Source organism: Trachemys scripta, chromosome 2, assembly GCF_013100865.1.
Source record: "Trachemys scripta elegans isolate TJP31775 chromosome 2, CAS_Tse_1.0, whole genome shotgun sequence".
Taxonomy (NCBI): Eukaryota; Metazoa; Chordata; order Testudines; family Emydidae; genus Trachemys; species Trachemys scripta.
The window spans coordinates 223,516,769-223,543,791 of NC_048299.1; the positions used below are offsets into that span (position 1 = coordinate 223,516,769).

At 43.8% G+C, this 27,023-nt stretch overlaps 1 protein-coding gene across 1 annotated transcript in view; it reads right to left on the bottom strand.

Moving 5' to 3' along the window:
- Positions 1 to 4,195: 4,195 nt before the first annotated feature.
- The window catches only part of PPP1R42 (protein phosphatase 1 regulatory subunit 42), a 63,021-nt gene continuing 40,193 nt past the window's right edge, over positions 4,196 to 27,023 (bottom strand). Inside the window, exon 9 of the mRNA XM_034763044.1 lies at positions 4,196 to 4,944. Coding sequence (XP_034618935.1) covers positions 4,872 to 4,944 — 73 coding nt within the window. The 3' untranslated portion in view covers positions 4,196 to 4,871. The remainder of the gene's footprint in view (positions 4,945 to 27,023) is intronic.

A 27,023-nucleotide genomic window follows, 5' to 3' on the forward strand; every position in this document is an offset into this window, starting at 1 on the left:
AAGCTGTCCACTAATTCACTGGTGGGTGTTTTTCTAAATGATATGCTCTAGTTCAACCACAAGTTGCTTGGCGAGCTGCAGGAATCCCTGGGTGAAATTCTATGGCCTGTGTTGTGCAAGAGGTCGGACTAGATGATCATAATGATTCTTTCTGGTCTTAAAATCGATGACATCTGTAATGAGTGTCTCCATCTATAGGTGCTGGCTGAGTGCCCACAATTCAAGTTGTCTTTAGTGATAGCTGCAGGTGAGCAGTACCTCTGAAAAAAATCAAACGCGAGCCAGCTCATATTGGATGCCCAAATGCAAAAAACCCTCAAAACCCTTAAAACCGTCACTTTTGTGGAAGGGGGAGGGCAGGGTGAGTACAAGGTTGAAAAAGACTTCCTCCAAATAACATCCTGCTACAGAGCTCAGGGCATGACTTGCTAACATGTTGCGCTGAGTCAGTAATCCAGCTGTTGTCAATTAGACCCACTCCCCAACAGCATTGACTTTTTTCTTTGGGATGCTCTTTATACAAGAAGCAACTTTCTTCTTTTATATAGTTTTGTCCCTTGACCTGAGTATCATGGCGAAAGACAGTTAAAATTAGAAGTGTCACACTCCAGTAAATGTTGGCTTCAGTGACCCAAAAATAATAGCATTTACAAATGTGTGATTTCAGACATATACATCTACCTTCAGATTTTCATATCTTCATGGCATATTACCCATTGATTTTAACAGGAGCAATAGCAGGTTCATAATGAGAACACCACTCTGCATTAATGTCTTACTTTTGGGTCTATTCTCCCCTCAATGTAGGCATTTAACGCCATTCTTAAATGATATAGAAATAAGCTAAGTTGGTTGTTCGGAAACATGTAATTTCTTTTGATGACAGGCAAATGACAAGAGATAAAACAAACCACATACATGTGTGCAATCTGTGAAGGTCAGATATTGAACTCCTTACTTAGTCAGAACTTCCACTTGATTTCAGCGAGAATTTTGCTTAAGGGGGAAAGATTTGGTCTTAATGTGACTTAATGGCTAGAGCCAGAGACTGAATCAGGAAACCTGTTTTATTCCAGTGGCCATTACTATCTGTGCCTCAGTTTCCCCAACCTTGAAATTTTTTTTTGAGATTCTTGGATGAAAGGTACTTCCATTTATTTATTCAGACTAATAAAAGGCACCTAACCAGAAGCTCTAGGTGCTTGTACAGATAAAGTACCCAAACTAAAATTAGTATATAATGATGATTACCATACTAATCCCAACAATATAAATTAACCAATAGGATGGATCACAAATCTAATAGTGCTGCCCTTTCCAGCTACTCCATTCCCCTCACCAAAAGTACCCCCCAAATAGTTAGGCCTTGGCGTACGTCCTGAGCATCAACAAATTAGGGCTCTGTCAAAACCCAAGAGGAAGTGATTATTAGAGTTGAAGACCCCTCTCAACAAAACCCTGCTACTAGCTCCCTTCCCTTTTGAAAGACAGGGCTGTTAGCTTGAGCACCTCTACTGATGATAACTGCACAAGTATCATACATGGAGAGAGGCAGGCTTTCGAGCAGCCAGATTCTAGACCATTTAGGACTTTATCAGACAAAAGCAACTCTCTAAATTGCATCCGGAAAACTAGCAGGCAGCCAGTGCATATTACAGAGCACTGGTGTTATTACATGCTCTTGATGTGAAGCTCTGCTTTTCAATAAACAGCCACATTCTTACAGCTTCGAATGGTCTTAAAATTTGGGCCGTCAAGAGTTTAAAAAAATTAATTGTGATTAATTGCACAATTAAACAATAATAGGATACCATTTAAATATTTTTGGATGTTTTCTACATTTTAAAATATATTGATTTAAATTACAACACAGAATACAAAGTGAACAGTGCTCACTTTATATTTATTTTTTACCACAAATATTTGTGCTTTAAAAACAAAAGAAATTGTATTTTTCAATTCACCTCATACAAGTACTGTAATGCATTTTTATCATTAAAGTTGAACTTACACATGTAGAATTATATACAAAAAATAACTGCATTCAGAAATAAAACAATATAAAACTTTAGAGCCCACAAGTCCATTCAGTCCTACTTCTTGTTCAGCCAATCACTGTTTGTTTATATTTTATATTTTCAGGAGATAATGCTGCCTGCTTCTTGTTTACAATGCCACCGGAAAGTGAGAACAGACGTTCGCATGGCACTGTTGTAGCCGGCGTTGCAAGATATTTACATGCCAGATGCGTTAAAGATTCATACGTCCCTTCATCTGCAACCACCATTCCAGAGGACATGCGTCCATGCTGATGACGGGTTCTGCTTGATAACGATCCAAAACAGTGCAGACCGACGCATGTTCACTTTCATCATCTGTGTCAGATGCCAACAGCAGAAGGTTGATTTTCTTTTTTGGTGGATTGGGTTCTGTAGTTTCCACATCAGAGTGTTGCTCTTTTAAGATCTCTGAAAGCATGCTCCACGCCTCATCCTTCTCAGAGTTTGGACAGCACTTCAGATTCTTAAATCTTGGGTCGAGTGATGTAGCTATCTTTAGAAATCTCACATTGGTACCTTCTTTGCATTTTGTCAACTCTGCAGTGAAAGTGTTCTTAAAACGAACAATATGTGCTGGGTCATCATCCGAGACTGCTATAATATGAAATACGTCACACAATGGGGGTAAAACAGAGCAGGAGACATACTATTTTCCGTCAAGGAGTTCAGTCAAAATTTAATTAACGCATTTTTTTTAACGAGCGTCATCAGCTTGGAAGCATTTCCTCTTGAATGGTGGCCAAAGCATGAAGGGGCATATGAATGTTTAGCATAGCTGGCACGCAAATACCTTGCAATGCCGTCTACAAAAGTGCCATGCGAACGCCTATTCTCACTTTCAGGTGGCATTGTAAATAAGAAACGGGCAGCATTATCTCCCGTAAATATAAACAAACTTGTCTGTCTTAGCAGTTGGCTGAATAAGAAGTAGGACTGAGTGGACTTGTAGGCTCTAAAGTTTTACATTGTTTTATTTTTGAGTGCAGTTATGTAACAAAAAAAAATCTACATTTGTAAGTTGCACTTTCACGATAAAGAGATTGCATTACAGTACTTCTGAGGTGAACTGAAAAAAACTATTTCTTATCATTTTTACAGTGCAAATATTTGTATAAAATAATAATATAAAGTGAGCACAGTACACGTTGTATTCTGTATTGTAATTGAAATCAATATATTTGAAAATGTAGATAAACATCCAAAAATATTTAATACTTTTCTATTGGTAGTCTATTGTTTAACAGTGTGATTAAAACTGTGATTAATCACAATTAATGTTTTAAAATCACGATTAATTTTTTTGAGTTAATCGTGTGACTTAACTGCGATTAATCAACAGCCTTACTTAAAAGTATTAATGTAGAGCATACTGTAGCTGTCTAATCTTGAGATGACAAAGGCACTAATACCCAAAGATAGGTCAGCATCCAAAAGAGAAGGTAATGCTCTCCTTTGTGAGCATGGGTGAAAAAAAATCAGTCTTGCCCTCAGCTGTAACTTGGGCATCCTGGAGCTGCTAATATTTAACAGAACCCTCATACTGCAATACCCGAGTAACGAACTTGCTCAATCAGAGGGCTGATATAATCTCTGCCATTTCTTCTGATTGCTTCTCTAGTGAGTAAATAACTCAACTACATGAGTCAGGTCAGACTAAATGAAATGTAGACCTAAATGTCAATGTCATATCAAAGTCACCATAATTCTTCACTCACACTCTCAGGGTAAGTCTACACTGCAATCGGACAACCATAGTTGGCCCGTGTCAGCTGACTTGGGCTCATGGGACTTGAGCTAAGAGGCTGTTTAATGGCAGTGTAAACTTTTGGGCTTGGGCTGGAGCCCAAGCTCTAGGATGCGCCTCCAGCCTGAGCCCAAATGTCTACACCCGCCATTAAATAGCCCCTTAACCCCTGCCCCAGGAGCCTGGGTCAGCCTACACAGAGCCGTGGGTTTTTAATTGCAGTGGTGACATACCCTTAATAGCCTCACACTGAGCAAGAGCGGTGATGAGATGGAATCCTGTGGTACTTCACATGAGAGAGAGAGCCCTAAGACAAGATGAGCAATTGCCCAGCTCTGACATTTTTTTTTTTTTTTTTTGTTAGAAGAGGGAGCCCCTCAGAGCAGTCTTAACTAGGTTGTTCAGGACCACAATCATTTACACAAAATTTTAGGATCAGTGTCATCAGAGACTGCTGATAGATCTAAGAAAAATCAGCATGGACACTTGGTCTTCATTTATTGCCAGGAGGTCAAATCGATGCAACTGCTGCAGTTTCTGTACCATGCCCAGGCTTGAAAGCAGATTACCTGGAATCACCATAATTGAGTTGCCTCACTACAAACATCTTAACAAATATTTCCCAAAAATATAAGTTCAAAACAGACTGATAATTGTCAAGATTATCCATGTAAATTTGTATTCAAATAGCCATTAATAATTTTCAGATTTTAATGGAAGCAAAATCTGTATAATTGGTAGTTATAGCATTTCTCTCATATAAATGAAACTATCACCAAACTGAAAGCCTTTTATTTCAAAAGATGTTACCATAAAATAAGCATAAATTAATGCATCCACACGTATTATGCAAAATAGTGGTCACACTCTCCTATGTGAGCAAAAAAGGAAAAATCTTCTTGTACAAAATATTTAGTGTTTTTTTTAATTAAAATATTAGGCTCTTGCTTGGATCATTTCATCACTGGCTCTGATATACTCTAATTATGATGTTGCAATAAATTCTGTTGAGAATGAAGTGAACAGAAAGATGTAGTTGTCTCTGCAGCCGCTGGTTACAGGGGTATCTAACTGAGGAGATGAGGTTCCGATAGATCTTTTATTAGCAGTGAACTTTGAGAGTCTTTCAAGGTCAGGTGACTGTTACCAAAATAAAAATATACAGTTAAGCACAATCACATTTTTTCTAAGTCAAATGTGTTGGTCACAATCATGTTTAACATTTACCATTCATTGTCCCTGAATGAATGCCACGCACATACACATGCACAAACATAGCATGTGCTGATGTGCACTTATATATCAACCCCCCACAAAAAAGTTCTTTAACTCTGAGTTAAGCTTGCTAGACTGCAGAACTCACCAAGGCAAAACATAAAAATAGCAAGGAAATAAACATCATTCAAAACCTTTTCTGGAACTCATTTTATCAGTTCCCCTTCTGAATCGCAGATTACCTCCCTTCTAATACTGATAGCTCACATATATGTACCATCATCCTGAACAATCAATAAGCAATCCTGAACTCTGACTACATTTATTGGTTATTTTATCATGTGTTACAGGATTGGTGTAGCTTCATAATTGTATTATACAAAGTTCTGTGCATAGTTTTGTATCCATGTATCTAAGTGAGATTATACTATCAGATTAAAAATAGCTGCTTTTTTGTTAATACCAAATGTAGATCAATCACTAAGTTTTATGTAGAGATTGCAGAACTGAATTTTGTACATGTACATGCATGCTGGTGTATTGTATGGATGGTCAAAGCAGCATTATAGAGAGTTCAAGTGTTGATGCCTCAGTGCAGACAAGTAACTTGCCTGGTCGCCCTTCAAGAACCAATGCCTTGGCACAGAGCCACTCAGCTACCTATTGCACTGGTACCTCAACTCCTGGGTGAACCAGGGCACCAGCACTGAAGAGCTGTCTCAGCGCAGACACTTAGCTCCCTTGCTAGTGCAGCCTACTGCATCAGAAAGTTGAAGCTGCAATGTCACCCAAGATCGGAGCTTGAAGGACAACACATGGTGTGCTCAGAAGCTGACAGTATTTTAAACTTACTTTTATAAAAAACATTTTAATGCATCTGAACTCAGAGCACTTTACAGCTATACAATTCTTACTCATTGTTAAAATAAATTTATTACATTCTAGAAACAAGCCATGGGGTTCATTGAAATATGCACTCAGCTGGATCAAATTCCACCACACACACACACACACACACACACACAAAATATTTGGTAATGGACATGTCCAATCACATACACTAGAAACATTTTAGAGAAAAGCTGTTACTTACCATACAGTAACTATGGTTCTTCAAGATGTTTTGTACATGTGGATCCTATTTTAGATATCCAGGCACAAGATCAGAATCTCTGAACAGCAGTGTCTGTTGAGACACACCTGCATCCACACCTCCCCACAACCAATGGCATAAACAGTAGAGCACCCGCAGCGACAGCTCAGTTCCCTCACTAATTCAGAATCTCAGTTTAAGGAAAACTCAAAAAAGCAGGGATGAAGGCAGTGTGTGGGAGCCACAGTGATAAAACATTTAGCAGAAGGACTGTTACTCTGCAAGGCAAGTCACTTTTCTTCTTCGAGTATTTGTACATGTGGATCCCACTCATAGCCCTGCTCTACACTATGAGTTTAGGTCGAATTTAGCAGCGTTAGATCGATTTAACCCTGCACCCATCCACAAGACAAAGCCATTTTTGTCGACTTAAAGGGCTCTTAAAAATCTATTTCTATACTCCTCCCTGACGAGGGGATTAGCGCTGAAATCAACGTTGCCGGGTCGAATTTGGGGTAGTGTACGCAATTTGACGGTATTGGCCTCTGGGAGCTATCCCAGAGTGCTCCATTGTGACCGCTCTGGACAGCACTTTCAACTCAGACGCACTATCCAGGTACACAGCAAAAGCCCTGGGAACTTTTGAATTTAATTTCCTGTTTGGCTAGCGTGGCAAGCTGATCAGCACAGGTGCCCATGCAGTCCCAGAATCGCAAAAGAGCTCAAGCATTGACCGAATGGGAGGTCCTGGATCTGATCGCTGTTTGGGGAGACGAATCCATGCTATCAGAACTCCGTTCCAAAAGACAAAATGCCAAAATATTTGGAAAAAATCTCCAAGGGCATGATGGACACAGGCTACAACAGGGACCCACAGCAGTGAAACTTAAGGAGCTCAGGCAAGCCTACCAAAAAACCAAAGAGGCAAACGGCCGCTCTGGGTCAGAGCCCCAGACATGCTGCTTCTATGATGAGCTGCATGCAATTCTAGGGAGGGGCCCCTACCACTACCCCACCCCTGTCCATGGACACCTGCAAGAAGGGAGTCTCATGCAACAGGGATGAGGATTTGGGGGGATGAGGAAGATGAGGAGGTGGAGGAGGATGAGGATAGCGCACAGCACGCAAGCGGAGAAACCATTCTTCCCGACAGCCAGGAACTGTTCATCACCCTGGAGCCAATACCCTCCCAACGCGGGCTCACGGACCACAAAGCTGGAGAGGGCACCTCTACTGAGTGTACCATTGTAAATATAATGCACGGTTTAAAAGCAAGTGTGTTTAATGATTAATTTGCCCTGAAGACTTGGGATGCATTCGCGGCCAGTACAGCCCCTCCTTTTAAATGGCCAACCCAATGGGCACTTGGTATGGGAAAGGAGGGCGCCGCTATTTGAAACCATTCCCACATGTTTTGAAGGTTGAAGAAGCTGAAAGACTGTGGCTTACCATGGCTGCCTGCAAGCCAAATTCTGTTGCCCAACCCTGCATGTGAAATCTCTCACACCAAACTGGCAGGCCCTCAATACAAGAGGTAAAATGCAACCTTGTACCGAAAGCACATGTGTTATGTAATGTTAACAGCTTGGTTCACTGTGAAAGAGTCTACCCACTGTTCTCTAAAATGTGTCTTTTTAAATACTACGCTCCCCTTTTTCATCCCGCAGCTGCAAATGTTTCAACGCTACCCCTATCATCTCCATCCCAGAGGCTAGCGCAGATAAGAAGGTGAAAAAAACCGCACTTGCGATGAAATGTTCTCTGAACTCATGCAGTCCTCCTGCACTGAAAGAGCTCAGTAGAATGCATGGAGGCAACAATGTCAGAGTCCAGGAAAGCAGAAAATGAACTCAAGGACAGGAGGGACGACCAAGATGAGAGGTGGCAGGAGCAAGATGAGAGATGGCGGCAGCAAGATGAGTGGAGTCAGGATGCAATGCTGAGGTTACCGGAGAATCAAACTGATATGCTCCGGCGTATGGTTGAGCTGCAGGAATGGCAGCAGGAGCACATGCTGCAGCCCTTGTGTAACCAACCGCCCTCCTCCCCAAGTTCCATAGCCTCCTCACCCAGACGCCCAAGAACGCGGGGGGGAGGGGGGGGGCTCCGGGCACCCAATCACTCCACCCCAGAGGACTGCCCAATCAACAGAAGGCTGGCATTCAATAAGTTTTGAAGTGCAGTGTGGCCTTGTCCTTCCCTCTTCCCCTCATCCACCACCCCACCCGGTGCTTCCCTCCTCCTCCACCCATTCCAGGCTACCTTGGCAGTTATCCCCCTATTTGTGTGATGAATTAATAAAGAATGCATGATTTTGAAACAACAGTGACTTTATTGCCTCTGCAAGCGGTGCTTGAAGGGAGGAGGGCGATTGGCTTACAGGGCAGTAGAGTGAACCAAGGGGGTGAGTTTTCATCAAGGAGAAACAAACAGAACTATCACACCGTAGCCTGGCCAGTCATGAAACTGGTTTTCAAAGCTTCTCTGATGCACAGCATGCCCTGCTGTGCTCTTCTAATCGCCCTGGTGTCTGGCAGTGACCAGGTGATTTGCCTCAACGTCCCAACCCGCCATAAATGTCTCCCCCTTACTCTCACAGATATTGTGGAGCACACAGCAAGTGGCAATAACAATTGGAATATTGGTTTGGCTGAGGTCTAAGCGAGTCAGTAAACTGTGCCAGCGTGCTTTTAAACGTCCAAATGCACATTCTACCACCATTCTGCACTTGGTCAGCCTATAGCTGAACAGCTCCTTACTACTGTCCAGGGTGCCTGTGTATGGTTTCATGAGCCATAGCATTAAGGGGTAGGCTGGGTCCCAAATAATAACTATAGGCATTTCAACGTCCCCAGCAGTTATTTTCTGGTCTGGAAAGTAAGTCCCTTCCTGCAGCTGTTCAAACAGACCAGAGTTCCTGAAGATGCGAGCGTCATGTACCTTTCCCGGCCATCCCACGTTGATGTCGGTGAAACGTCCCTTGTGATCCACCAGTGCTTGCAGCACCATTGAAAAGTACCCCTTGCGTTTTATGTACTGGCTGCCAAGGTGGTCCGGTCCCAAGATAGGGATATCCGTTCCATCTATTGCCCCACCACAGTTAGGGAATCCCATTGCAGCAAAGCCATCCACTATGACCTGCACATTTCCCAGAGTCACTACTCTGGATAGCAGCAGCTCAGTGATTGTGTTGGCTACTTGGATCACAGCAGCCCCCACAGTAGATTTTCCCTCTCCAAATTGATTCCCGACTGACCAGTAGCTGTCTGGCGTTGCAAGCTTCCTGAGGGCTATCGCCACTCGCTTCTCAACTGTGAGGGCTGCTCTCATCTTGGTATTCTTGCACTTCAGGGCAGGGGAAAGCAAGTCACAAAGTTCCATGAAAGTGCCCTTATGCATGCGAAAGTTTCGCAGCCACTGGGAATCATCACAGATCTGCAACACTATGCGGTCCCACCAGTCTGTGCTTGTTTCCCGGGCCCAGAATCGGCATTCCACAGCATGAACCTGCCCCATTACCACCATGATGTCCAAATTGCCAAGGCCCATACTTTGAGAGAAGTCTGTGTCCATCACTCTCGTGATCACGCTGTCGTTGCCTTCTCACCTGTCGTTGCCTCCTCACCCCAACAAGGTCCTGGTTCTGCACATACTGCAGGATAATGGTGAGGTGTTTACAATGCTCACAACAGCAGCGGTGAGCTGAGCGGGCTCCATTCTTGCCGTGGTATGGCATCTGCAGGAGAGCAGAGTTGCAGCGGAAGCAGTGGATGATGACTAATGCCATGAGAATAGATATTTATACTGAACGATGAGAGGCCCTGCGAGGCGGATTCATGGCACCAGGATAGCAGAGTTGCAGCAGAAGCGGTGGAGGGCGACAGCACCGTGCACATTTCCCGAGGAAGAACACGCGTTCCCGGGAGCCCATGACAGACAACATGGAGAAATTCGCTATTGAGATACAAGCAGGAGAGCAGAGTTGCAGTGGAAGATGACGGGATGCCACGAGAATAGATATTTATAAAGAACGACGAGAGGACCTGCGAGGTCGATTCATGGCACCAGTAGAGCAGAGTTGCAGCAGAAGCGGTGGCTGGATGATGATGGATAGCAGACCTACTGCACCGTCTGCTGAAAGCAGTATGATGTCTGAACGGAAAAAAGGCGCAAAACGATTGTCTGCCTTTGCTTTCACGGAGGGAGGGGCAACTGATGACATGTACCCAAAACCACCCGTGACAATGTTTTTGCCCCATCGGGCATTGGGAGCTCAACCCAGAATTCCAAGGGCAGCAGAGACTGCGGGAACTGTGGGATAGCTACCCACAGTGCAACGCTCCGAAAATCGACGCTAGACACAGTACGATGGACACTCTGCTGACTTAATGCGCTTAGTGGGGACACACACAATCGACTGTATAAAATCGCTTCTTAAAAATCAACTTCTAATTTCGTAGTGTAGACATACCTTAAGTGACTGACAAGCAGGGCCCTATCTGGAAGGTGGGATTGAAGAGTCCTAGCTGACACTAACTAAATAGTGATTCTAGCATTGCTCTCTCAAATTTGACATCTGATCTTGAGGTCAGGTCAAGAGCATAATATTTAATAAGAGTGAGGGGAATACTCAAAGTGGCTGCCTTGCAGAACTCAGATATGGGGATATTTCTGAAGCATGAAAACGAGGCAGCCTGAGTGCTAGTCAAATGAACTTTGATATTGAGAAGAAGAGATATCAGCCTATGATAACAGACTGAAATACACTGGGTAATCTGTTTAGATATTCCCTGAGAAGAAATGGCTTGTGTTTCAGAAGTGCTACTTTTGGAAACAAAAAGATGGAGGGATTGTCTAAAGGGCTTTGTACTATTCAGGTACTATAGCAAGGCCCTGGAAATATCTAAAGTATGAAGATTCTTTTCCCCAGGGGAGAAGTGGGGGTTTGGAAATTGGGGAGATTAAAAGATTGATTAAAATGAAAGTCTGAAACAACTCTGGGAATAAATTTAAGATGAGGTCTCAATACTATCTTATCTCTGTGGAATGTTGTGTAAGGAGGGTTGGCCATGAGAGCTTGTAGTTTGTTGACCATTCTGGCTAACCAAAAAGCCCATCTTGAGTAAGGTGGTGTACAAAGCATTCAGGAGGGGGCTTCCTAATCATAGATCAATGTGAAGTAACCCATTTAAAAATCTGGATAATAGGTTGGGTGAAAATATGAGAATGACTGGACAGGAGGGTGGCATGCCAAAATTGCTGCAAGGCAGACAAATTGAGAGCCCAAAGAGCTTTAACTGCAGAATGTAATCAAGGATCCTGGGAATAGGAACATGCAACAGATCATGGTTGCACTGGGCTGCCTACATTGAAAATCTTTCCCACTTCGAGTAAGTTTTTCTTCTGGAGGGCTTCCTGCTTTGCTATAGGATTTCTTGCTTCTGTAATGAACAGTATCTATCAGTGGCACTTAACCAGCCAGCATCCAGGCTGTCAGGTGCAATAATTTCAAATCTGGGTGAAGAGTTTGATCTTTGTTCAGTGATATTATGTCTGGACAGTCTGGAAGTGCAACTAAACACTGAGTTGACATTTGGAGGAAATCCATTAGCCAGAATTGCTTCAGCCAGAAGGAGCTATCAGGATCAACATAGCTGCATCCTGTCTGACTCAGGATATTAAAGGAATTGGAGGAAATGCATGCATAAGACCTTGATTCCATGGTATGAAAAAGGCATCTTGCGTGGATCCTGGGCTCAGGCCTCCCTGAAGCAAAAGGCCGAGCACTTTGTTTTCTCTTTGGTGGAAAATAAGTCTATTGTGGGATTTCCCCATTGTTGAAATATCGATGTGAGGATGGAGTGCTTCTGAGATCATTCATGACTGGTGACAGATTATCTGCTGAGAATGTCTGTTCAGCTGTTGTTCACTCCTGGAAAATGAAGAGCAGCTGGAGTTATCAGATGAAGTTGACACCATGTCCATAGTCTGATCACTTCTTGACATAGAGGTGATGAACAGGTGCCTCTTTGCTTGTTTACATAATACATCAAAGATGTGTTGTCTGTGAAGATATGTATGGTGGAATTTTTAAAGCTATGAGGAATGCCTTGACGGCTAATCTGATTGGCTGGAGTTCTTGGACATTTATGTGGAGACTCATCTCCTTTTGGAACCATATTCATGCATTTGGAGGTGGTTGAGGTGAGCACCCCAACTTGTTCTTGATGTGTCTGTGACTAGGTGAAGGGGCGGAGATGGGTTCCCTTTTTGAACATTCTGAATATCTGTCCACCAATTTAATGACTACAGGACATGATGTGTGACTAAAATGAACATGTTCATTTGATGTTTCATAGATTGATATACCGACTTCAGCCAGCCATAAAATGGATACAGGGGAAGTCTGGCTGGTGGCATCATGTAAGTCAGGGGTCGGCAACGTTCGGCACGCAGCTCGCCAGGGTAAGCACCCTAGCGGGCCGGGCCAGTTTATTTACCTGCTGACGCGGCAGGTTCTCAGCCCCCACTCGCCGCGGTTTGCCGTCCCGGGCCAATGGGGGCGGCGGGAAGCAGCGCGGGCCGAGGGATGTGCTGGCCGCGGCTCACCCTGGTGAGCCGCGTGCTGAACGTTGCCGACCCCTGATGTAAGTGCAAGCTGATCTGTGGCCTAACAGTTTGAAACAGGTTCTCTGCTGTATTAATGGATTTATCTTGATGTTGGAGAGGATTGTCTGGACAGATTGAAATCTCTTCTGGAAGGTATGCCTTTGCTGATTTGGAATTGATTACAGGTCCTGTGAGCTCTATTGTCTCTAGTGGGTTGATCTATCATTAGGCCCAACTCTTTGAACAAGTAGAGGTCAAAGTTCATTGATGCAGCAACATCCAGATGGGACATGACTTAGATCAGCCAATTGTCTAGATATGAATAGATGTGAATGCCTTGTCTCCTTAAATATGCAGCTCCCACAATGCCTTGTCTCCTTAAATATGCAGCCCCCACAGCTAAGAATTTTGTGAAGAATTTAGATGCTGTGGACAGACTGAATGGTTTGGATCCTTGTTCAAACTAACAGGCATGAACACAGCATTCAAGATAGCTGTAAGGAAGTTAAGGAGACCCACCTAAAACAAGGCAGAATGTAATATGCCCAGAAATGAGCACCATGGGGGCGGAGGGTTCAACAGGGTATTGTTTGACCAGGGGTGTGTGTGTGTGAATGCACACCAGAGGAGACACACAAGAAAAAGTGAAGCAAGACAGAGGGACAGCCTGACAAACATGGTGTATGAGACTGGATCAAGGGCACAACCCACATTTTTCTAAGGAGGGATGCAAAACTCTCCCTCCCCTGCTATGCACTCAGCCATACTCTCTCCTCCACACTCTCCCCCAGTACCCAGCCCCAAACACTCACCCCATCATGTTTTTCTCTGCCCTGACACTTAGCCCTGAGCTCTCTCAGCTACTCCCCCATACCCAGTCCTGAGCTCTCTTACTGCCTTCACACCCAGCCCTATGCTCAGCCTCTACCTCCTGCACCGAGCTTTATGCATACTCCCCTCTTGCTGCCCCACACCCAGCCCCGCACTCTCCCACACACACTGGTCCAAGCTTGTCTCCACCCACACCCAGCCTTTTTGTCTCCCCACCCCACATCCAGCCCTAAGTTCTTATCCAGAGAGGTGATCAAGCTGAAAAGCACCATCCCCACCAGGGCCTAGGCAGTTTTGGGAGCATCAGACCCCATCATCCTTCCACATCTCTGCTTCCCCAAGAACCACCAAAAGCCCAGATCCAATTCTCACATCTTCCTGGGGACTGAGGATTCCTGGTGCCCCCCTACTCTGCTTCTCCATGGGGGTCTGCGAATGCCCGGTGTCCCGGGTGCCAGAAGGACTTCAAAGGTTGGGGGGGAAACCAGGCATATGGAGTAGCAACACCATTCAAATTTGGAGGGGCAGCTGGACCAAATTTCCAGCTCTGGTGAGGGGCCAAGGGGGGTCTTCACCCCCCCCACAATTGTGCCCCTACCTTTGAAGAAGCTAGAGAGGGGGCTTCTAGTCTGGTGGTGGCTAAAGAGGCTTGGGTCTGTAAGCAAAGAAATGATTTCCTTTTGGTTTCGGTTACTCCTGCGTTCGGAGAAACAGGGGTTTATATATTCCTTGCTCTAATGGGGTCAACACCCACCTCTCATGAACGTCCCCTTTTCTCTGGCCGATATACCTGCAATCACAGTCTTTTCAAGATGGCACCCGCCTCTCACGGGCAGCCCACTTTGGTTGGTTGGGTGTGAGCCTGCTTTTGGTTTTAGTTCTCATATTGGGGTGGTACCAGCCTCTCGCGAGCACACACTCCCCTCCCCCGGCTTCAGCGACTCAGCCCTCTGGCAGAGCTGTATACACTGTCCCCAATCCTGGGGTATACAGTCCAAGTTCTTATCTCGGCCCTGGTATGGGACCATACCTCTCAGACTTCTACCCAGAGGCACTGCCTTCTTCAACCATCCTGTCAGGGTCCATCTCAATACCCTCAGCTGGTGTCCTTGTCAGCAGACCTCCCTGAGCTCAGTCAGCAACCAGACGAGCAGGGCCTAACTCAGTACCCTCCTCAGGTCTGGCCAGGCTCTGTGCTGAGTTCCCCAGGCTCAGCCTGTCTGCATATATGCATATATGCATCCAAAGAAGTGGGCTGTAGCTTATGCTCTAATAAATTTGTTAGTCTCTAAGGTACCACAAGTACTCCTGTTCTTTTTCCTGTCTGTACTGACCTTTTCATGGTCCTGCTGCTAGTCTATCCAGCCAGCCAGGCGCCGGTCTTTGGCAGCCTTCCCTGAGTTCGGTTCTGTCTGGTGAGCTCTTCGCAGTGAGCTGTTCACAGTCCTGTTGGTGTTCATCTAGGCACCCAGTTTTCCCTCATCGAGCTCCACACAGCAACTGAATTTCTCTGCTCTGCTGCTTGCCTTATATAGGGCCCTTCTGGCCCCTGATTGGCTACTCCATCAGCCCCTCTGCTGGGCTGCTCCTCTGCAGCCACTCTAGGCTGTCTGGAGGACTTCTCTCTTCTCTGTTCTGGGGCAGGGTGATATAGGGCAACAAGGCCTCCAAACCTAGTCTACCCTGCCACAGTTGCAAATAAACAAGACTGCATCAAAGAAAATACCAGACTCCATCGTCAATTTCTACTCCCAAGGGGAACATCCACAGGGACCCAAACTTTGACTAGCTGCTCCGGTCAAAAGGAGTAATGGTATACAACTAAGAAGTGCCTGTGCTTTGTTGCATATATTGTTCCTCAACGTCTAAAATAAAAGTCTTTTCTTGATTTCACATGTAAAGTCTAGAATCTCAAACTTTTTTGTAAAATAAAGCTGCACCGGTGACTGTTCATAGTCATGAACAATTCAGTTCCCTCAATAAACACTTAAGTACAGAATTAGTTTTTATGGTCCATTTACTAGTTTAGCTGAGGGTGGTTGGTAAGAGCAGTACAGAGAATTAGGCAGCCTATCAGCATCACATTTTACCCTCCTGTATGTGTGCTGGAATCTGGGGACCCTGCCACTCTGAGGCGATCAGAATCTCCCTCTATGTGTATGTGCTTGAAACTGGGTCCCCTGACCTGCTAGAGGAGTCTGAGTCCCTCTCCCTTCCCCCCATATGAGTTGGGGGGCCTTATCCCATCTAAGCCCCTCTACTTTTTCTCAAGAGGGCTGGGATCTGGGGAATCTGAGCCCCTCTGCCTGCTCTCCCATTTGAAAACCAGGAAATACAAAGTTAAGGTACCTGCCACCCCATGTGGGGTGGGGGAAAGGAAGTGTGTGTGGGGGGAGGGCATTGAGTGGGCATGGCTATGGAGGCCTGGCCAAAGCATAGATGAGGGGACCTGAAAGGTGGGGCCTAGTGGAGGCACAGGACCTGGCTGGGCATACTGCTTGTGCTACATAATCAAGGGAATGTGCAACCTCCAGTAAGTTGCTGCCTGTGGTATGTTATGCAGCAGCAGAGGCCACCAGATAGCAAGGAGCAACTTTTTACATGCTAATGGCTTTTAAAGTACTACTGACTTAATGAGATGGGAAGGGATTAGCTGGAAATGTTGGTGGTGGGATATATGTTGCAGGGGATGGTGGGGGAGAGGAGGAGAGACATACACCAGTCTTCTCTCAATTGAAGAAAGTTACTGTAACCAACATAGAATAAAACTGCCAAGAGTTTGGACCATAGACCTGCCCTGTCAGCAATTTCACCCTCCAAACATTTCAAAGCATGACCACTATCACCATTCCAATCTGACAAAGTGTGCAGGAGAAGGGAAGACAACTTAAGAATCACATAACATCCTTTACCTTTAACTAGCCACCTCAACTGCAAACCTAAGTGATAACTACAACTGCTTAATGAACTCTACTCCTACCAAAAATATTTCTCATTCTGTTAAAAAAACAAACAAACAAACAAAAAAACTAGGAAACTCACAGACAAAAAACCCTTATTTAATGAAGTATTAAGGTTACCTGGTGATATCTTGTGCCCTTCCAGAACATCAAGTTCAGCAAAACTCAAACCTCTGAAAACCATGAGATAAAGAGGTAAGGTACATGCCAATGCAACTTTAGCTCTATCCTCTGAGTGATGCCCCAATACAGCAATAACACACATACTTGTTCTTTGCCTTTGCAGATAGTGCAGAACATTCAGGGAATAGCAAATAGGACAGTGTCTCAGCACCTTCTCTTTCCTAAGGCAAAACTTGTGCTTAGGTGAACAGTACAGAACAGGAGCTACTTTTACCTGCCCTGCACTCAAAATCTCAGCCTACAGAACCACCACCACACTTGATAAATTTTACAACCCTTTTACCAACCCCTTCACCTTTCACTCAGGATTCCACTTAACAGTTTACTTTCACTTAGCCATCATTAAACCTACAGATCATTCTTACATCCCACCCAGCTGCTGACAATCCCTATGCCCTGTGGACTGCTACTGACACATCCTAAGAACTCCTGACTGAAATGAGGCATATTGTATCTGTCACAGTACACATGCATCTCTCTCCTCTGATCACACACTCTGGGGATGGCAGGAGGACATGGGATTGAGAGAAGGGCTCAAACCCAACCCTCTTGAGAGGGGCAGGACTGCTCATATTTCCTCATATTACAATCACAGCTTTGCCAAGCTGCTCCAACTATTTCTTCCATCATTCAATACAACTGCACCTAACAAAATGAATCCAGGTGGCGTGCATGTAGATAATTCCCAGTGGTTATTGCGAGCTCCAGGGGGCCTGAGTTAAGGTTGCTTTGCTGTGTACCTCAACTGGTTTTTAGAGGTTTGAGTCTTGCTGAACTCAACATTCTGGAAAGGTCTGAGATACCACCAGGCAATCTTAAATCTACATTAACCATGTTTTCTTTCAGTTAATTCTATTCATTAACATTAAATGAAAGTGTGACTGCAAAGGTCATGCTTTGGATGAATAATCAATATAACCTCATTATCAATTATCCACAAAAAATGTTCTAGGATATGCATTGTGTGTATTGTACTATATGAGCCAGCTGGAGATAATAAACTGAAAACATGTTTATATATGTTAAACATGTTACATAATTGTATGTGATCATACATATGTTTAGTTTATTTTATACTGGGGATTACAAAGAACCACAATACACAGAACAGACAACACAATTCAAAGGCATTTGCAGGTATGCAATTGAGTTTGGCAAGGAGCATGTGACAATAGCTGAGGGGATGTGGAAGTAAAACTGATCACCCCAAATACTTCCAACTCTTAAACTAGGCATCCAGGAAATGGCTGGTTGCTAGAAGAGCTGATTTTGCATAGGTGCAAGGGCAGATACTAGGGTTTTCGCCACTCATTTCCTGATAGTTACATCATTTAAAGATATTGCCATTATTCCCAGTTATATAAACACATGTTACATAGGCAAAACAGGACTTTCTGCACACCTTCTGAATAGCAAACCTATAAAATATTGATTCTACTAGCAAGAAAATGTGGGCTGAAACTGATATTTACAGTTTAATTTTACAACATCAGAATTTCAACAACTTCTCTACTCAGGGAAAATTAATAGCGCTGTATCCCATTGGGAGGTAATAGGTATCTTTAAAATACTTCAATGATTTATTTTCTTTGAATTACATCCCCCAATACCCACATTTCTTTATGCATACTTAAAACTAACATTTTAACCAATACAAAATTGCTATTATTTTTACATTAACAAAAAAGATAGATTATTCATTTAATGTTCATTGCTCTTTCAGTGACCTATTTAAGTAATCAAGCAATAATTAGCTTTTTCATTGTTCAAGCTATGCACAATCCTCAGTGGATCTTATATGTAGATTTAATATCTATTTTTAAGATACAAAGGGTCAAACATGACCTAGAATGTATGAAAAGAGAGGAAACATCTGTCAGAATTATTTACAGTGACAAACACATAAAAAACAGCATTAATGTTCACTGATTGAGTTTGATCTGATACTGAATTTCAATTAAACAATAAATATATTTGTTCAGTATCCTCACTTTCTGCATGGGGATGACTTGCCCGTGACCCAAGCCCTTGGGTCTAATAATGGAATACATGTGGACTTTTGATTATATCATTCCTCAGCATAGCTCTGAGAAGGTACATTCTTCTGGTTTATCTTTTTCTTGTTTATATTCTTTAATTAAACATTTTATTTTAAAATGTGGACAAATCCTCATCTTATTCACATGACTCACTAGCTTCAATGGAATGTGAGTAAGGTGATCAGGATTTGCCTCAAGTCAGTGATTAAGTATTAAATTCAATCTGTCTATGCATAGCACCCAAAATGGAATGGTCTATGTATCTGCAAGGCTAGCAGCAATCTTGGCACAAAACTATTGTTCAGATGAGATACTGCAGTTTTCTTAAAAGAGCGAGAGGGCAGATACATGAGTGAGGTGTTACAATAGGAGAATCTGTGGTTGCTTACTTGGAAATTTTCCCTTCTTCAAAGGGATATGCACACAGATCCTCAGTGTGGGGTTATCACCTGTTTGTAGCTGTAGGGGGCAGAATCAAAGCTGATTGGATGGCTGATGAGGGACGAGCTCCCAAATTCCGGAAACCCTCTCAGTTTTGAAATGCTTCCAAAACTAGCCCTTCTGGGCTGTGAGACAAATAATGAATCTCTTGTCCTGCATCAGCACCTTGCAAAAATAATACTCAACATCAGAAGATCATGAACAAGAAACATTTAACTACTGCCGAGAATTTTAACCATAAGTTAAACAGATCTCACTTTTTCAGGGAGGGCTATATCTGTGGACCTATGCTTTTGAAGAAAGGAACATTTTCAGGTAAGCAACCACAAATTCTGTCACTCTCTCTCAGGTGTAGGTCCACAGATTCTCATTGTGGGATTTTCTCAGCAGTGACAAAATTCCCAGGGAGGGCATAGGTGTTGGAGCACCCATGGGGAAAAAATGGTGGGTGCAGAGCACCCACCGGGAGCCCCCCCATCAGCTCTCCTCGCCCCAGTGCCTCCTGCCCACCGGCGGGCCCCGCAGATCAGCGCCGCCTCCTCCCTCCCCGCGCATCCCACCAACCACGAACAGCTGTTTCGTGGCATTCAGGGAAGATGGGAGAGGGAGGAGCGGGGACGTGGCGCGCTCAGGGGAGGAGGTGGAACTGGGCAGGAAGAAGTAGTGATGGGATGGAACAGGGGTGGGAAAAGGTGGGGCGGGGGTGGGGTAGAAGAGGCGGGGTGGGCCTTGAAAGTAGAGGTGGAGTTGGGGGCAGGGACTGGGGCAGAGCCGGGGGTCAACCATCCCCCAGCAGTTTGAAAAGTTGGTGCCTGTGAGGGAGGGTACAAAATAATGTCACAGAGAAAAAGGATTCCCTTACTCTAAGGAATCACTACAGCATGCAGGACCTGCCTGCCAAAGGCTGCACTGGCTGAAGACTGAGTATCTATCTTGTAAAACTTGGTAAGTGTATCTATGCCCAAACTGCAGCTTTACAGATTTCATTGCTTTCTCAGTCCATGAGACCGTCATCACTCATACTGAGTGAAATCTGGTGTCCCACTGGAATAAAGATGGGACACATTCTTCAAACCGCTTGATCTCTGTGAAAGATGCAGCAGGATGGATCAACTGACAAAGTTCCCAGTTCTGACACTCTTCTTGCCAAAGTGATAGTGATCAAAAAGGTCATTTTGATAGTCAAATACTATATGTCCCTTTGGTGGAAAATGGAAGATTTTCTAGATATATTCAAAATTGCAGACAGTGCAAAAACATATACTTTTAAGGTATTAGCCTGCAACCTGATACCAAAACCATCTTGTAAAAACTCCAGAACATGAAACACTTTGGCTACTTAATGCTAAATATGTCTCTCTTTATGCCAAACTTTGAATTTAGACCAGATCCTTGAGTAAGCTTTTTTGTTGATTTTCTCCTATATGCTAACAGCATTTCAATGAGACCAGCAGAGTAACCCTTTCATTCTAGAAACTTCTTTTCAAATACCAAGTTTCTAGATTTAACTTGATAAATCATTGTAAAGAACTGGACCACTGGATAATAAATCTGGCCTTGGATTGAAGAACAATGGTGGCTCCACTGACATGTTCACAAGCAGTGGTGTAGTCTTAAACTGCAGCATCTCCCTGCCAGTCTCACCTTCTAACCCTACCCCTACGCTGCAGAGGGAAGGGCACAGTGGTATACTGGGGCTGGATTGTCCTTCTGGTGCATTCTGGCTCTACTACACCACTGTAGAAGGGTTGGGAACTAAGTCCTCCGGGGACAATGGGAGGTCACAAAGATAATTTTCGCTTCTTCCTTTCTGATTTTCTGTATTACCTGATGATGATGGTGTGACGTTCTGTAGTTTGGCACAGGAGAGTTGTTGTCAGTGATTAAGGAAACTGTCCCAGTTGTTAGCTGGCAGAGTTTTGCAGATGAACAAGGGATAGGACCCTTCCTAGGGAGCACAGAGAAATGTGTCTTAGGAGGGGGCCCAGAGGAGGAAACTGGGGAAGGAATAGTGGGGGTACAGGAATGTCTCCTCACTAGTCACTTGGGAGAGGATGCCCAGAACAGAATGGCTGAGTCAGCATCGGTGCACCCAGGCACTCAGCCTGTGACCCAGGTTTTGAGAAGGAACTGTGTAACTGACCTCCTGGAGAGGAGCAGTCACACAGCTGACTTCTCAGGGACAGAGAAAGCGGTGATGGAGGGTACCCCAATCCAGGTCCCAGTTTGTCAGGATGCCATTTCTTGTTAAATTGACCAACTCACATAAGCTTGCAGCGTCCAGCGGGCATAACTGGACCCTGCAAGACGGAGGTTCCTAGGGTTGTGTCTGTGACTGGAACTATTGGCTAGTGTCATTCAGTTGCACAATCCAAGCAGCGGGTGGCCAAAAGTGCTCACTCATGTAGCTGGGAGCAGCTTACATGCTAGATGCTGTGAGTGAACAGCCCAGGAGTGGGGGTTCTCACAGCAGAGCAGGGTAAGGATGGCTCCCAGAGTTGAGGACTGGAGTGACCTAGCAGATCACCGGTCCAGATAACACCAGGGGAACATCACAGATGGGTACTGGGGGAAAAGCATAAAGTAAGTCCATTTCGCCACTTGAGTGACAGAGAATCTATGCCTAAGGCTCCTGGCTTCCTTTTGCTTGCAAAGTATTGGTGACCCTTCTGGTTTCCCTTAAATGCAAAACGATCCAGGATCGGAACTTCAAAATTTTTGATGATCAACTGGAAGCATTAGTTGTGAAGACTCCATTTCACCTGATCGATTTTCCTTCTGCTCAGCCAGTCAGCCTTCACACTGCTGATGTCATTGATACACAAGACCCTAACAGACTGTAGACAGGCCTCCACTCACTGCATCCATGATGCTGCTTCCTTTTGTAGATCCCTGAACTCATACTCCCTGATAGCTTACATATGCCATCATAGATGTACTGCCCATAATTACCAGAATATAACATTCTGCAATGCTGAGGTCAGTTGTTTAAGAGCATAGAAAATTTATGCTTTTCTTTTGTTCTGAGGACCATGTCTCTGGACCCACAACTTTTTGGAAAATGCTTCCTATCCTTCCAGACTGGCATCTGTTGTTATGACAGACCTCTCTGGCTTCACCATGGCCATCCCTTCAGGGAATCTCTCTGGACTCATCCACCAATCCAGGAATTTCAACACAAATGATGGAACATTTACTTTTTAAGATGGAAATATCAGAAAATGGCAGGGAAGGAACAGAAGGAAACTGGAGAGTCCTCATATGTTTTCTTGTCCAAGGCACTCTCCCTATGCAGGACACGATCATCCCTAGAACACCCATTGGGGTGTCTATCGACATCACTGGGCACCTCCTCACGAGAGTAATTGCTGATCTCAACTTATCTGATCTTTTGGTTGGCAGATATATTGTGTGGGCCTATGTGTCTATCAACACTCCAAGATGAAATAGGTGCTGAATTGGTTGAAGATGACGCTTTCCAAAATTTACTAGAAATCGCTGCTGTTTCAATGTTTAGTTGCTTGAGTGAACCGCTCCTTTGATAAGGCTCTCACTAGAAAGTCATCCAGGAGAGAATAGACTTGTAACCCTTTCTGTCTGAGAAAATCCATCAGAACAACAAGGACTTTTGTAAATACTCAAGGTGTGGATGACAGTCCAAAAGGCAGCACTTTGTACTGAAAATGATTGGTCCCATGAGTGAATCGCAGAAATTTCCTGCACACTTGGTGAACTGGCACACGAAGATAGGTCTCCTTCAAATTGACTGATGTAAGGTAATCCACCAGGCAGACTGTTGCCACCATGGACTTCAAAATCTCCATCCTGAATCTGCCCCCCCTTATGAACTTGTTCAGGTGTTTTAAGCCAAGCACCACTCTGTCCTCCTTGGAACTCTTGGTTACCAGAAACAAGACTGAGCAGTAGCCAGAGAACATCTCTGCCTCAGGATCTCTCTCTATCATGGCAATTTGAAAAATGTGATCTATGGCCTTTAGCATTTTTCAAATCTTTTGGGGATTTGAAGGTATTCAAGAAGGGCAAAAATGATGATTTGGTATCTTTGAAAATTCTATGATGCATATCCAGGACCTGTCTGTCTAATATGGAGAGAGGCCATTGGTTTTTGAATTTTAATAGTCTCCCACTAGGTCAGAAGTTTACTGCCCATAGTCAGGCACTGTGTCTAGTATTGGAATTTGCATTGTGGTAAGACTGGTCTCTCCCCTTTTCGGGCTTAGACTTTTTCCAGTTGCTTTTGCTGTAATCTTGCAGTCCAAACTGTGAGGAGTAGACACAAAAAGATGGCAGGATCTGAGGTAAAGGCACGTTTCATGCCAAATCCAAGAGCTGCTCTCTAGCACAAGAAGGAATTTCTTCCTGAGAGAGGGATTCCCTTCTTTTCTCCTCTGCGCAAAATTCTGGGCTTCCCCTGGGGCTATGGAAAGGAGACAAAATTGCCCAGTGAGGGAAGGGAGGCAGAGGGATGATGAAATCTGCACTGCGGGAGGACGAGTGCCCAGAATGGTTTCACTAGCCGCTTCTTGCTCTGTGGCAGATTCAGCTGGTCCTGCTTATGGTTTTCCCACGCTGGGCTATTGCCGTTTGATGTAACCACTTGTGGCAGCCAAAAGGTTAACTTCATTTTTCTGTCATCCTTCAAGACATTTGCAGCGCAGCTGTCAGACTCCCCAGGGCTGGCCCTAGACCAAAGGGCACTTCAGGCAAGGAGCATCTTCTGCGCTTCCCTCCCTCCATTTATTAAACCTTCGAATATCTCACTTTTCATGTATTTGTAGCCAATTTCACGACTTTGATGCATGATTTGCATGCATGATTTATCCTTGTCATAAGACGATAAATTTGCATGCTAGGATCTGTAAATCTGTATTTATTCATGCCATATATAAGCAAATTAAAAATTTGTTTCCTCTAAGCTTATAGAAACTTTTTAATTTTAAGAATAACTGAACTGTGTTCCACATTGGATGGACCAGTATTAAAAAGTGTTACAATAGGTGACAGCCTTAGAATGTTAACCCTAGTCCTTTAGTTCAAAAAATCACTTTTCTCGCCTTTGTCCTCACAGCATCAGAGAGATCCAAAGGCTTTCCAAAGACATTTTCAAACGATAAAATAGCAAGCGATGTCAGTCTCTTGTCGGCCATCATCCATCAAAGATATGTTTTAATGAGCCTGAGCTTCGAAAAACTGCACTCACCACTTGCGACTGTGACCGGCAGCATGAGCAGAATCCTCAAAGCTATCCATACATTAGGAAAAGTGTCCTTCAGCTCTGCATCATGAATGAATTGGAGAACTTGGAGTGGAGAGTGCTTCCCGTGTTGCAAAATGTGAAGGGTGTTGTCCATTTCCACATAAAGACTTTATCATTGATGCCCGAACATTCTCTATGTGTCAGCATGCGTTGAAGGTCTGTACAATTGTTCAAGAATGTTTTCTTGTCCACTGGGAACTTACTAGAGTCATACAACCCCTGCCCCCAAGTCTTTTTGTGGGCTTCATTTATCCAAACTCTTCTTCAATGAACATTCAAGCAGTATTAACGAGCGAGCAAAAAAACCTCTTGAATTTTGCTTCCAAGCTTTCCATCATCTCATCTATGCCCTCATAACCAAAGTGTCTTTTCTTCCAATGAATATGAGTTTCCTTGAAGACAGGCTCAACTCCTAAGTCTTCTCCCATTTCTTTGGCAGCAATGATGGCATCTTCTAATCTGTTGTCTCTGTAGGCCACAACAAAATCAAGGCAGCTTCTCATCAAAGTCTCATTCCGGTCTCAGCTTTACTCGACTGCGCCAGTTCCATCAGGGCTTGGTACTTTACTGGCCCTATGTTGCCAATGGGGCTCTCCCAGTGAGTGTCGCTTAGTGACTTCGCAGTCAGATTTGTAACACTGTCTGTGAGGATTTTCCACTTAATAGTTGATGCTGAAAACTTATATCCTTTGCAGTATTCCAAAGAGAGATACTGAATCTAAAGATGACATTACATCTGACACAACCAGGTTGAGGGAATGGAAACCACCAGGCACAAAGAAAGCTCTTGGATTCAGCACAAGGATCCTTGTCTGGATGCCACTGTTTCTTCCCTTCATGTTTGTGCTGTTGTCGTAGCCTTGGCCATCACAGACCTGAAGCTTTATTTTATTCTCATTCAAAACATTCATAAACAGCTCTGTTAGGCCTTTTCCAGTAGAGTCAATCAATGTACTGGAAACAGATAAGGTGTTCCTTTACATGGATACACCCAGCCTCGTCATCAAATAATCTTACTGTAAATTACATCTTTTCACTGTGCCTAATGTCGGGAGTGCAGTCCATTATTATGGTATAATACTTCGCTTTGCTGAGCTGCGTCAATATGTTATCAAGCACCTTCCTGGCCATAAGGTCAATCAATTCATTTTGAATTGCTTTGCTGCAGTAATGGCCCATAGCTTCTTTACAAACTACTCCATGTAAATATGCACACACGACATCATTGTATTTCCCGAAGAGCTCTAACAAACTGATGAAGTTACCGTTATGTTCAGTGAACAACTTATCCAATGAGCCCTGGAAAGCCAAATTATTCTTTGCAAGGAAGACGGTAATTGAGATTAGATGATCAAGCACATTCCTCCAATGCAGAGTTTCTACATTAATAATGTGCTGGTTTTCTGTATTTATTCAGAAATGGCCGGGTGACTTTTCATGTTGCTTCAGAGCTTCAGCTAACTTATGCCTGTAATTATATGCAGAAAGCGCACACAATCATTTGGCATTCTTGTTAAATATTTTGCAACAAAAACAGAACACTTTGTAAGTTGATTTTGAGTAAACTGGCCAACACTGATACACTTTCTCACCATTCTCGAGCACTCTTTTGCAAAGTGACTTTGAGAAGTGTCATTTCTGCTAATTTACTGGAAACATCATATCCTGGCTTTTGCCTGGCCCGTTCAAAATTGTACGATCAATATTGGCAGACTTTAGGATCACCGGCCACAAAAAGCAGGATCTGATGCATTGATTTGTGGTGTGCAATTTTTCTCACTGCTATATCTGCCATCATGCAAGGCTGATTTTTCTCTATCGTTTCTCTCCTTTTCATATAAACCAGATTTTTCTTTGTCATTACTCTCCTTTTTGTGTGAACCACATTCTTCTTTATCTTCACTCTCCTCCATTCCTTATCTTTAGGTAACTCTACTAATTCCTTATTAAAAGGACTGCCATCATTTACGCTTCACTCCTCATTTTCTTCTGCACTGGGATGATTGCTACTGCCTAAAGCCTGCACTATGTTGTTCTGTTTGAGATATTTTCCCATCAAATTTGCCCCTTGCTGCAAACTAGATTGCAATTGAGCTTTTCACTTCCTATACTAAGCTTCTGAAGGCTTCTTCAGGGGCATCTTTTATTTTCTACGGGGGAAAGCAGACAGTTTTAGGGATAGCAAAAGTTTATGTTCCACAGTCTTAGAAAGTCATCAAACATTACATGTTAAGCATGGCAAAAGAAATAACAGTATTTCTTTTATATTGTTGAGTAGATAGGGGTTTGATAGATATCTCTGGCGTCTCACTAAATATGTACTTTATTAGTCACTACTTACACTCTTCATGTCTTAAAAATCAGGGCTTTGGAGCGGAGCCTGGAGCTGGAGCGCGGAGCAGCTCCAGAGCAGTGGAGCTATAAAACAAGGTTCACAATATTGCAGCTGGGCTCTCACTTCACTTCACTTTGTTCTTAGATCTCACTGACTGACTGGTGACGCCTCGCCCCTTATATACCTGCAAGAGCATGGCTGACAACATTCTAGGAGGTTGGAGGAAAATGTAGTT